General features: G+C 42.7%; 2 protein-coding genes across 2 annotated transcripts in view; one reads left to right on the top strand and one right to left on the bottom strand.

Moving 5' to 3' along the window:
• Window positions 1–10,848, bottom strand: part of FAM185A (family with sequence similarity 185 member A) — a 48,072-nt gene extending 37,224 nt beyond the window's left edge. The window contains exons 1-2 of the mRNA XM_074571717.1: window positions 10,235–10,848; window positions 2,690–2,799 (exon numbers count right to left, since the gene is read on the bottom strand). Of these exons, the coding sequence (XP_074427818.1) occupies window positions 2,690–2,799; window positions 10,235–10,628 (504 nt within the window). The 5' untranslated portion in view covers window positions 10,629–10,848. The remainder of the gene's footprint in view (window positions 1–2,689; window positions 2,800–10,234) is intronic.
• A 159-nt stretch (window positions 10,849–11,007) lies between these two features.
• Window positions 11,008–13,526, top strand: part of CCDC146 (coiled-coil domain containing 146) — an 85,370-nt gene continuing 82,851 nt past the window's right edge. The window contains exon 1 of the mRNA XM_074567870.1: window positions 11,008–11,042. The gene's annotated coding sequence lies outside the window, so the exon portion shown is untranslated. The remainder of the gene's footprint in view (window positions 11,043–13,526) is intronic.

Raw genomic sequence — 13,526 nt, 5'->3', positions numbered from 1 at the left:
AGAAAAAAATTAAAAAGAAGCAGTGCCTTCTCAATAAAGACATTGGGAATAGCTTACACTCTGAAGAAGACCTAAAAGTCACAACTGTATTTTGGAATTACTGCTACTATCAGTTGACCTAGACACTTGGAAGGGACAGAATGAACAGGGCTTTAGCCAATTACAAAACAACAAAAATCAATCTCAATAAAACAACCATCAACAAGCCTCACTGGCCGAGTGCCTACCACACCAAGGGTACCAGTCAAAATCCATTAAAACACACTCACACAGAATACTCTTCTGTTCAATTACTAGCATGCATGATCAAGGGAAGGAGATGCCAAATTTCTAGATATTCTGTAAAGATACCATACAGTATACTAAAAATCAGCAAGTTTCTTCTGAATTACGAGTTATATAGGCAACTTTTTGCAGTCTGTGGCAAGTTAACAGAATCAGCAGTTGAAGTTGTTTGCTGGCGCTCTTGAATAATCTCCACATGACTAGATTTTTTTGGGATGTATTTAAAGTCATTGAACAACGATCTTTTGCTCTCTACTGTAAAGAAAGGGTCTCCTGCTTTGCTATTCAATGAGGTTTGAGGAGAGCGTGACAGCTATTTAATCCGTCCAGGGGAGGGCAGTATCACTTCAGTTTGCTCAGCAAAGCACACTAGCTTAAGTGGAATCAGCTCTTGTGCTGCACTACAGAATCTAGTCTATAAGACTTTCAGTAGCTTTGAAAATAACCCAAAGGTTAATAATTCTGCTTCTCTTCTAATTCCTGAGAGTATAATTCCTGAACCTGTATTAGAAAAACTGAGTTACAGTTGTAGTTATTAGAATTACAGTACTTCTTAAAAACAACATTAGAATAAAAACTGGTTGTACACCTAAGAAATACTGTAATTGAACAATTGTTTGCTCTTGCAAACACCTGCATGGACGCTAATTTTAATTCAAAGCCTCCATCTCACTAGTTCATAGTCAAAGCCAGGAGTGGTAACATATCTTCTCTAGTACTAAATGTTGAAACCGTCACAGTACCAGAACAAAGACAACCAATCACCACTCCCAACACAAAAGAATACTGGGGGTAACTATTTTGGTTAAAAAAGCCAAAGCCTTATAATCTACAAAAGCTTTATTTTAACAAGAGTTTCAGTTGAAATCTGCAGTTTTTCCTTGATACTTTAAACACTTTTAATTTTAAATGCCTTCTGTGACAAGGCCATTCCTCTCACCTGAGGCTTAAGGAAGCAAAGAAGCTTCCTGTGGCCACCAACGCAGCAGACACATTCAGGTGCACGGGGGGAAGGATCGTCTTTTACACTTGTAGTTTTTATGACATTTTTGTGAATTAAGCAAGGCTTGAAGTTGACCGAGGAAAAAAGCAACACCAAGCTCCTCTAAACTATAATGAGGTAGTGAAGGAGTTGGTCTCAGAAGACCCAAACTGGGGACTTCGCAGCCTTCTTTTCAGTTCATTAGAGAGCATTGTGTCATTGCTACTTGAGGTTTCAAGGAAACTAGAACTGACTTTTTCGTTTTTAAAATTCCACAACCTTCACATCTTAGATTGTATATGAGAAAAGATGCCAACAAAATTAGTTAGTTGTCATTCCTCAAAATCCTCTTTTTCCATGACATCACAAAAAATTCTTGGCAATTGTGATAGCATGCTGTGATTACTGTCACTATTACTGGCCCAAACTATCTTACTTTCTCATATTATGTATTAATCATATTATTGTATAACAGAGTCATTTTTAACCAAAACTTTAGACAGCAGCAACACATATAGTACTGTTAACTTTTTTAAGATTTTAGTTACCTTTTTAAGAGTAATATGGTCAATCACACAAAATCTGGAAAATACCAGCTGTCTGTAATTCACTGAATATGGAGTAAATCTAGATCTATTGTATATTAAATTTCCCCTTAAGTTCAGTTTCCTATGTGTGCTATAAAATCATCTCTTACCATGGTAGAGAAAAACATTGAAAGATTTTGATATCTCAAAAATACTTAAACATTGGAATTACCCTATTTGAAAAGCCTGTCTTTTGCATTTATATCAATTCCTGTAGGTACAATCACAATTATTCACTTGAATTTGATCCCAAACAGCACCTAATTCAGATATACTCTGATTATGTCTACAAAAGCCTATGTCAGCAAAACTGAAGTCTTAAGATTGAAAAAACAAGGTCATGACCCTGATACAGTATTTATCAGATATATTTCAGACAGGTATTTTGGACATGTAATGTGTAACTTCTAATTGAAAATTAACCTAAAGAGTTTGTCAATAGCACTGATACATCACACTTATTAAAGAAAACAAACAGGGGAAAAAAAAAAAGCAAGCCGCACACTAAAAAGTCCCAACTGAGCAAGGACAGCTATTAACCTACTAGACAGGAAACCCCAGTCTGTCTTTTCTTTTTGTTTTTTCAGGGGCAGGGAAGGCAGATATCAGGGTTTCTGCTGCCACTGTTTCCGTTGGCTTTGGCTATCACCAAAGGTACTTGGACTTTGTGTCGTAATTGTATGCAATAAATAAAGGTGAGGTGCTACACACATTGTAACTCTTAGAAATATCAGAGTAGTTCTTATCTCCAGAACCAGTATTTAAGTTTTTATACTCTATGCCACCACACAATCCCTTTTAAAACACTGATGGAGCAGGGGAGGGTTCTTTGTACCTTTATTGATTGCAAGACACTAGTCCCCTTCTCCGTTTCTATTTTGCAGTTATCACATTCTATTTTCTGAATCTTCACGCAGCCAGTCCCTGACGTTTTGATATCCAAATCTAGAATTAAAAGAGTTTTATTAGCAACAGAATGAGAAGAGTCAGATCTATTTAACATAGTACTTGATCACTTTATATAGTAACTACATATAGTAGGGAAAAAAAGCAGCTTCTTTGTTACTAAAGAATCTTCTTGCAACATTTGGCCACGTACTTTCAATTGCAAGGCTAGTCACTATCAACAACAGACACCGAAAATTTTGTAAGCCTGGGTATAGCCATCCAACTTCAAGAAAACATTAAAATGCAGCAGCGTGACTGTAACCTCTAGCAAGGAATCAGCAGGGTGTGGTCCTTTAGTGAAGGGGTTTTTTTGTTTGTTCTTTTGTTAACCCACTCCCAACTCCACCTCCAACTCATAGCTACCCTAGTCACCAGTTCTATTAGCAATTCTACTGAGACATTAGGGGTGGGAAGGTTGGCAGGTTGTTTGAGCCCACATGTAGACTAATAAGATTCAACAGCACAAATGCGTAGGTCTTGCTTAGAGCTACACTGCTTCAACTAGTGAGCAGCATAACACAAAAACAGGTACAGAAGAGTTTGCATGCGTCATTCTTCCCTAGCCTTCTGGAAGGCCTGCCTTCGCCCCGGCATGAAGAAGCATGTTTGCCTCTAGTCTGAATCACCTCACCTTATTACTGTTCATGGGCTTCCACAAAGAAAAGTCACTAGGTCTTGTAGCTAACTCTGTTATCAAGGGAGTAATTTATGGACTCACAGTGCCTCACGCAGGAGCAGCAGAAGTATTTTTCTGCCACTTGCACTCACCCCTGAGTTTAAGGAACTGGAAAGAAGTTTGAGAATGTACAGTCTGGGGATTCAGACTATATTAATGACCACTGTAACGACTGGCAAAAGGTAAATGCAGGAGAGAAAAAAAGCGTTTTTGTTGTTCTAAGGGTAAAAGGCAGAAAGAAGAAAAACTGAACAGAGTCAGCAGTGTTTGCTGCAAGACACATAACTGAAGGACTAAGAGAGAGGTAAGGAGCCTCTAAAGAAGAGACAATCTGGGAAGAAAACCTTCATTTAAGCACCTGTGAAAAATCTTTCACCTCCACTGTTCTGCTAAGGTGCCCAGAAATATGTGAAGAATCACAGTATGTATAACAAGCTCTGCCCCAATGAGATTCCCCAAGTCAGACCCGCGACACAGCAGAAGCTGAAGATCAATACCATCACACTGCTGCTCTGGACAGATGCTGGAACCATGACAACAGTAGCTTGCAGAACACAAAGATGAGAGACTGAGAGCTCCAACAAACAATGAAAGGAAGCTTTGCCACCTGAGAAACCAGGAGAATCCAAAAGGCAGAGCTAAAACACGTTATATCTTTGCTGCAAGAATGCTACCCTATTGCCACTGTAAGGTAAGAGGTTAAATTTAGCGAATGATGCAGACTATGTTCACAGGTAACAATTCCCTAAGAAATGGAGCTAGAAGAGGTGGACTGGATAAGCAGGATTTCCATAAAGCTGTTTCATCTGCAGATATGATTTTTTTAGCCTCTTCATGGAAGACTTCCAAAAAAGAAATACTGTAACCAAGATTTTAATCAAACTATATGTTTCTTAAATTTAAATCAACTCTAAGATAGGCTTTGAGGCATGTAAAAGCACAAAACCTGGCAAAATGGACTGGTGACTATCATCAGAGACCTGAGGGCCAGCACCATAAGGTTTTGTGTTCGTAAAGCCTAGACAGTTTCACCAGATTAGAAATATCTGAGTGGTATCAAAGCTATTTCAATTTGATCATTGCTGATCTGCAAGTTCTGAAGTTGAGACAAAAAACTTTTCCGTACGGTTTTACTTCTCAGGGAGCAGATGAATTGCTTAAACACGGTTCTGGCAGAGACACAAATAGAGGCATTCTCCAAACATCTATGCTTGAAACAGTATGTCCCCATACAGCACAAGCCTGGAGAGTTCAAAAAGAAAGCAATATTATTTTTGAAATACAAACTGTCTTGCTGAAAACTACTCAGTTCACCCACTGGAAAACTGCACGGTCCTTGGGAGGATCTACATCCAGGACTTCTGCTATTTTGCTTTCTGAAAAGAGAGATGTCAAAAAGCTAATTTGCTTGTGCAAATCTTAGACTTCAATCAGCTTGATACCCTCTTGCCCTTATTGCTTCTGTCAAAAGGGGTGACAAAAGGGGAAGAGGCTTAAAAGCAGTCAGTCTAGCCACGATACCAACTTAGTAGGACTTTTATAAGGATAAGGTTAATAAAACTTCGGATCCTACAGGGCATATTATAGCCATCATTTGAAAGGTAGATTAGTTCTGTAAATCTAGCTGTATCAAATATGGGTGCCAGAAGAGGATACAGAAGTCTGGGGATTCATGAACGTGTGGTTAAGAAACATCAGGGATTCCCAGAAACGTATTTTGTGCCTTGATCCTCTGCAGAGCCACAGCACTTTGCCAGCCTTGATATAGCAGAAATGAGTGGACAAGGAATGGAGCCCCTCTGTCTCACAAACAGGCCTTCTGAAGCAAGGATAAGTGACTCCACAAGGAGGCAGGCTAAAACCTGGATAATATTGCTCACGGAATTTCAACAAGCAAGGAGGAACAGGATACAATCTGTTTCAGTGCCAAAGCTCCAAAAATAGCTAGTTTGATTCCTCCTTAGCAAAGATGAGGGCTGAAGCCAACTTCAGCCACAGAAACCTCAAAGAATACATGAAGATCTTCGAGATACAAAGGATTTGTATTGGAAATAAAGGTACATAGCAAGGAAAAAAAAAAAAAAGAAAAAGAACTTTGGTATCAGAATGTAGGCAGTGGTATCCCAGAAATGCCACCTTAAGCTAGAATATTTGAAATAGAATGGAAAATTACTTATTTTAAAGTGACTCAGCAGCCCTGGACTACTAGAAGTGTTTCATGATAATCCACTTCTCTGCTCACAGAAGCAGCTTACTAGTAAGTGAGCATGCATGTAAAATAATTCAGTCCAGGAAAAACTATTTGTTGAAGGCATCAGATTACAGTATTTGCTACTCTGAGGCTGTAAGTCTGCCATACATAGGAGTAAACACTGATGATCTTTTCTCCAACTCATTAATATGTTAAAACTTCAGAAAAATACACTGTTGTAAACATTCACATTTGCTTTCCACTAACTTTTACAAAAAAACAAAAAGAAGAAACAAGCAATCCCAGAACCTTAGGTTCCCCTCTCACTGAAGTGGGCAGAAAAATTGTCTAAGTGATGCCACAAAATTATCATTTTGGTAATTCACAGAAGTGTTCAAGATCCATACATTCATTCAGTTTACTTAGTTCCACAAGAATATACAGTACTTAGCCAAAAAGCTAAGTGATCTCATGGACTTAAATAAGACTACTGTGGAAGAGTTAAGTTTTTCCAAGGAGAGAACTGACAAAAAAAATAAACTAACAAAAACTTAAAACCCCATACTGGCTTACAAGTGAGCCTAGATCATGTTTGCTTCATCCTGTGCCAGAGGGGACAGAACTTTGGTATTCTGCTCTGTGAAGCTTGGCTACCACTTCACCACTCATGGTTGTCCTTCTTCACTTTGGCATAGAAGCCTCTGTTCTCTTCAGCAGGGTATAACACGGAAAAAGCATTGGAACAGTTTGAACAAAGGAGGTTGTGTAGTCATCATTCTTGGACATTTTTAAAACCAGACAGGATAAAGCCCTGAGCAGCCTCTTCTGACCTTGGAGTTGACCCTGCTTTGCGCAGGAGATCAAACTAGAAACCTCCTGAGGTCCCCTCTGTGCTGGTTTTGACCTAATATAATATGTACTTACTAAAGCAAAACATAAGAAACACACAGTAAGACAGGACAGATGATTCTCAAACTCTGGTTATCCAAGACCTCAGCTGGGTTTACTCCTGAGTACTCAGTCAATGTACAGTAACCAGAAATCAAAGAGCTGGTTTCAGGTTTAATTACCACATGCCAGGACACAGGGTTGTGTTTATGTGCTGAGCAGACTCCGAACCTACAGCCATACGCCTATACCATCCCTGGAATAAATACCTAACACATACATGTGACCTGAAGGAAAATAAATAAGCTAGATTAAAGAGAAATTCATTGGCATCGATCATCTAAGAAGGCTGAATGTATCAGAGAGGATTATCAGATTCTGTATGATATTGAAAGACTGTATACACAGCATAAAACTAGACACTAAGACAGAAATAGAGGATCCTTTACTACTTGCCCTACTGCGCTGCTTACGAGCTGCCTTTGGTTTAAAATACATACTGAAGCTTATCATCTAGCATCTTCTGCACATGCTCTTCAGGGTCTAAGGAGTTTTAGCTAACTTCCTGGAGAAACTCCAACCTAAATTGCGAAAGCTGTTATGAAATGATGTAACTTCCAAAACCAAGAAAGAAGCTGGAATACTGCGGAGACATTAACATAAGCTTCTCAGCTTCTTACAGCTAAGTGACAGAAAGAGAGGTCAGATAAAATGGTCTAAACAGGACAGAGTTAACATCCTCCTCACGCATTCACAGAAAGCGAAAGAAAAGCCAAAGTGCTTGCAGAGCAACAACAGTTTCTTTCTGGTTTGAGATGTGTTTTTACATGGGATAAGATGTTTTGCTTATCCAATGATGTTTAATGGATAATTCTTTCCTAGATAAAGAAAAGCAACAACCCAAGCACTACTACTCAGAGAGCCCAATAAACAAACCACAGCTGAAAGGACACAAAGTAGAACCTCACTGGCAAGGAGCAATTCCACAGTACAAAATTCAGTACAAAAAATATTTACATTTCAGGAAATATATGTCTGGATATGCCCGAACAACAGCATGAACAGAAAATACTATCATGCTAATTATGGGGTGACAAACAGCAACTAGTGGAGGGGGATTAGAATCCACAGACTGCCCAGGGAACCTGAATTGCATGAGCTTACCACAAACCCAAGTGGAACAGCTAAAAACCCTACACTCTAATAAAACCAAATTCAAGAAGGAAGATTGTAAGACTGTCTGCAGTGCTGGTTGACTTTCTGAATATAATAAGAATCTCAAAGACAGGACAAAAGCTAAATGATTTCTTTTCCATCAATCAGGATTCATTAGTGAGACCTTTAGAAAGGCTCCGTACATTGAAACTCCTTATGAAGGCTGAGATTCTCCAGATCTTAATACAATGAATTCTATCCCCTGAGCACAATCAAGTCTGGAGTAACACATAATAGTCACTCAGAGATCCTGGAGAAACTTTAATATTAAATTACTAACAGCTACAATAACCAGACACACCTGGTACCAGAGAAATGAGAAAAAAAAAAGCTGTAAGAATATAACTGACAATTCTTCAGGAAGAGCCAAACCTACGAAAGTTTCTTGATAAGACAGTCCTGCTACAGTTCAGTGAGAGAGTCAATGAATACATAGGTATTGAATACAATGAATACATAGGTAACAGTCGATCTGTTTAAGAGAATAAAATTGGATTTTCAGATGTCTTTGACAATATCCTTAGTCCTAAACTGTCTTATAGTTATAAACTATGCATCACCCGCAACACTACATCAATTCAGAAATTAGCACAAATACTAAGGTTGAAAAGTTTCATCAGTGACACTGAGTTATTCAGACTAGTTAAAAACTCCCTAAGAAATTGCAGAAAGTTCTTGGAATATCACATACCCAAAAGATAAAACAGCAGGAAACTGAATAGATGGTATGCCTTGTGCGACTCTTTGCCAGGAGGCATGGAGTTTGCTAGGAAGCTCTCACACTGAAACTGTTTACATGTGTAAGCAGACACTTGGAAGCGAGACCCACTGAGCAGCTGAGCTGTATCAGGCTCAGAAAATCCCCCAGGCTGAAAACAGTTGACAGCTAAGAGAACTCTTAGATGAAATATCATTTATGTTTGTCCTGTTCTTACTTTTCTGTGAGCATCTGTTTATGACTACTGCTGGAGATAGGACAGTGGGCTAGCTGGACTCATGGTACAAATCAGTGCACCCATTCTAACATAGACGAAGTAAAGCACAGTGAGGGCAGGGAGGGGGAGAAGCCCCTGATTTTTTTTTTACAGAATGTTTGTCTCATATTAGTTGTTAGGAAACAAGAGAGACCGTAAGTTTTGGTAAACATATCTAAGAAACACCCCTTCAGTTATGAACAGTGTTCAAAAAAATAAGAGCATAGGGATGAGTAAGACTGGCATATGAAAAAGAATGCTGCTATGATAAATCCATAGCACCTCTCCATTTTGAATAATACACAGATCAGGCCTTCTAAATGAAAGCAAGAAAGGAAAAAAACCCCAAACAAACAACAACATAGCAGAATTCAAGATACAGGGAAAAAGAAGTAAAAGAAGATAAAAGGTGCAGAATGTATTTGCTGTAAGGGTTTGGAGAAGTAGTAACCAAGCAAATATAACACCATGCTCTACAAAAGTCATAGATGACATGTATGAAGCATAAGTAGAATGAGATTATTCACAGTTTTTCATACCACAACTGCAGCAGAGCATCAAATGAAATAAAGCAGCAGTCATCTTGAACAACCACTTGAAGCAAATCAAAGGACTGGGTTTTTAGTATACTAAAAAGTTTCTTCCAGCGTGGCGAAACTTACGCTGCACTGTCTAGGCAATTGAACAAATCCATAGGAAAAAAAGCCACATTGATGACTAAACACAAATCTCCCCGGGTTGAGCGCTCCCTAAATCTCAGCTCACTAGAGGAACTATCCTAGCGAGCTTGCCCTTTTCCTTCCCTAAACTGAGAGCCACTGTCAGTATCTCAGTCCAGCACAGATGTTTATCGGTTTCAGCCACTACCGCTGCTCTCCCAAGTTGTTTGTAAGTTCCATACCAGAACCCCTGCACAGATTTTTGCCTTGTGAACAAAAAGATAATTCAAGACTTGTACTAGAGAACGGAGCCCTTCTTGGCATTTCATCTGTATTGTTACCTTCCAGACTGTTTTGATCCCTGTGGATGGCCAGTCAGCATAACGACCACTAATGGAGCTGGTAGGTCCGGCAACCAACCCTACTGGGAACAGCCCTTGAACTGCAGGTGTGCACAGCACACACTGAGGGCTGCTGTTTCCCACATGAGCTGCAGTTACATCTTTTCGGGAACACCAGCTGTCAGACCAAAAATAAAAGTGTGCATTCACACAACCACTTAATAGCACAAGTTTCAGCATTAACTATTGCTGACAAAAACGTCAACAGCAAGCAATGGATCTAAATGCCTAAAAAGTCAGGAAATGCAGAGGAAAAAAAAAAGGGAGGTTTTGAGCCTCCTTAATTAGAAGGGGCACGATGCCATTTCCGAGTATCCGCTGCCAACCGCGCTTGCGGCCGCGGAGTCCCCGGTGAGCCCCACCGGAGGGAGCGATCCCGCCAGCCCCCCGGCTCCGGGACGCCGGACCCCCGCCCCCGCTACACCCACCGAACTTCACGGGCGTCCTGACGTCCACGGCGGCCTTGCTGTCCACGCCCTCCGCCACGATCGCCATCTGCTCCAGCGCCTCGTCGTACTCCACCCGGACGCGGTCCCGCTGCCGCCCGCGGGGCGGGGGGCTGCCACCGGCGCCGCTGACGGCCACCAGCACCCGGTCGGCCCCCGGGTAGCGCTGAGGGTCCAGCGGGCGGACGCTCACCTGGCAGGGCAGCCGCACCCGCAGGCGCCCCCGCGGGCTGACCGCCAGCGCCCACTCCTGAAGGGGCTTACGGCCGTCGGCCTCGGCGGACCCGCTGCAGCCGCGTCGGGGGGCGGGCGGCCCCCACCACCCGCCGGCCGCCCGCGCCGCCAGAGGCCCCCAGCTCGGGGGCAGCGCCCTCATGCCGCCCGGCCCCGGGACCGGCGGGCGAAGCCTCCTGAGGCTGCACAGGCCGGGAGGGGAGCGGCTCCTCACGGCGGACGGCCGTTACCCGCGCCAGGTCACGTGAGGCGGCCGCAAGCGGGGAGCGGCACCGGGGCGGCTGGTAAACAGGCGGTGGCCGCTGGCGCGCGCCCTGGACCCAGGGAGGCTGCTGGGAGTAGTAGTTCAGCGGCACGCGGAAGGAACTTACAACGGCCCGGACTATCGGCATTTCCGTGGTCCTCTCTTATTGGGCGGCGGGGAGGGATGCTAGAGCCAATCAGAAGCGCGGATGAGGGCCGGGGGCGGGGTGAGGTAAGCCAGAGGAGACGAGCCGGCGTCGCCATAGCAACGGGGACGCCGCTGGGCGAGGGGGCGCCGGCGGCGGCCGCACAGGTAGGCCCTGCGGCGGGACGCGCGGCCCGGAGACACTTGCGGCCGCCGGGGTCGGGGAAGACAAAAACGCGGCTCCAATGTAGGGGCAGGAAGCGAGTCCAGCGGCGCCGGGCCTCGGCTCTGCCTCAGTCCGGTTTGAAGATCCCGGGCCGGGGGGGGAAGAGGCCCACCTTCCCCACCAGCGGGTCCAGCAGAGAGCCACGAAGATGATAAGAGGGCTGGAGCGCTCTCCTATGAGGACAGGCTGAGAGAGCTGGGGTTGTTTAGCCTGGAGAAGAGAAGGCTCCGGGGAGACATTTTAGCAGCCTTCCAATATCTGAAGGGGGCCTATGGAAAAGGTGGGGAGGGACTCTTTATGAGGGAGTGTAGTGATAGGACAAGGGGTAATGGCTTCGAAGTGGAAGAGGGCAGATTTATTTTAGGTATCAGGAAGAAATTTTTCACAGTGAGGGTGGTGAGACACTGGAAGACGTTGCTCAGAGTAGCTGTGGATGCCCCATCCCTGGAGATGTTCAAGGCCAGGCTGGATGGGGCTTTGAGCAACCTGGTCTAAGTGGGAGGTGTCCCTGCCCGTGGCAGGGGCTTGGAACTTTAAGGTCCCTTCCAACCTAAACCATTCTATGATTCCCCACTTGTGTCCCTGGGTGCCGGGAGTCTTACCCCAACTCTGTGGGGCCCAGGGTGGTGCCAACTTGTGGGTGAGAAAACGAGGTTCCTTACTCAGGGCATGAGGGCCCTTTCCGTGGTCCCCTTGGGCTGCTTCTGGTGCAGCCAACTGTTAGTTTCCAATGGAAGAGCTGTGATGGTTGGTTTTTAGCCTGCTTAGCTCCCTGATGCAGCAGCCTCTGCAGACACAGGATTTGACACCTGCAAGGAGGAGGCAAGAAAAAAGATAGGAATGGGAATAGGGAAATGGCAGGGCTTTGGGTGGCAGCCTGGTCTTTGTTATGCTTAAGCCTACAGTGAGACTGCATGTGCTGAAATGTCCTTGGTCAGAGGATGAAGCAGCAGTTTGGCAGATGTGCTGGAAAAAGTTTTTTCAAAAGTGGTATTGCGGAGCTCCAAAATTGGCCTCTGTCAAGACAGCTTGGTTAATATGTTATTTATTGTGATGGCTTTTTAGCAATTAACATACAGCCTAGCAGTTCTAAAGCCAGCCAAATAAATATTTTCCTGAGTTCTGTACAAATATATCATGAGACAATTGTCCTTACAGGGTTTACAAACAAGTGGGGAACTGCTGAATTCAGTTACAAAGACTTTTATGGACTTTATAACCCACATTATCATTGTATAATAATTTAAAAAATGATGTGGGGACGTAGGCATACATGATGTAAAATCAGGGGCTGCATTCTTGTCACAGATGTAGTTTCCTGCCAATAGTGAGAGTGAAAGATGCATAGAAAGGTACATTGCTACATTGCAACACAAGTAATAATGAAATCTGGGGCTGTTACTTTATTGATTTGCTGCTTTTTGCACTCCATGTGTTGTTGTTCTTCTTTTCCAAAAATAGTATTGCAAGCCATGCAATATGATATTTCGTCATCAAGCTCTTTTCATCTCATTAGCCTCATTTCAATTTTTATCACTGTCTGGCATTGATTATTTATGAATCTGAAATGAGATCTGAGTGTCCAAGAGGAAAGAAGATGGCCCTAGCTTTTTGGTCCGTCTGTAATTTTCACTATGGCAAGTTTAATAAAGATTCATATTAATCAGTAAAGCCCTTCAAGTTAAATTATTTCATTGGTTTACATTATTCAGTCTCGAAAATCATTAAATGAAACACAAAAAGGGCCAGCCTGCCATATGATAGCTTAGTACAGAAAACCAGAATTCTAGAGAGACAAAAGTGTATCAAGAAGTGTCATGGGATATGATGGGGAATAGAAGTTATTTTTTTCGAGTCTTCAGAAATAGTTGATTTTTTGAAAAAATGCTACAAAATTTGCACTCTTGAGACCAAATAACAAATGTAAATGTTAGATAATTTGTCACGGGAACAGTTACAGACCTGTAAGAAGTGTGGTGCAATGTGCTATAATTCCACTAGATGACAGCCAATTCAACAAATAACTCTATTAACCGACTGTTCAGAGGGAATCCCTGGTCTTTGGTTAGGTGGGGCTTCCTGCTGCCTCCCACTTCTCCTGAAGTCAGTGCTGCTGTTTCTTACCCTCGTCTCCTACCTCCTCTTAAACATTAGTGCTGCTTTCCCACAGCCCCCTTTTCCTCCAGTTTCTTCATATTTGATGCTCCTGTTGCAGGGAGAGGTTTATCAGTTTGGGCTCTGTACTATGCTATGTATAATCTTTAATACTGTTGAGTTTTGTGTAATTGAGAACTTTGTTCAAGAAACCATGCAAAGATGCTTAAGCCTTAGCTATGTATATATTTCACTGCTTTGTCTTGTGGGGTTTTTTTTCATTAGGTAGTGTCTAAGCATACTTATATGGTTAAAAATATCAAAGAAAACAG

Source organism: Larus michahellis, chromosome 1 (genome assembly GCF_964199755.1).
Source record: "Larus michahellis chromosome 1, bLarMic1.1, whole genome shotgun sequence".
Lineage (NCBI taxonomy): Eukaryota > Metazoa > Chordata > Aves > Charadriiformes > Laridae > Larus > Larus michahellis.
The sequence above is the reverse complement of the archived record's forward strand: the minus strand, read 5'-3'. Positions and strand labels throughout refer to the sequence as shown.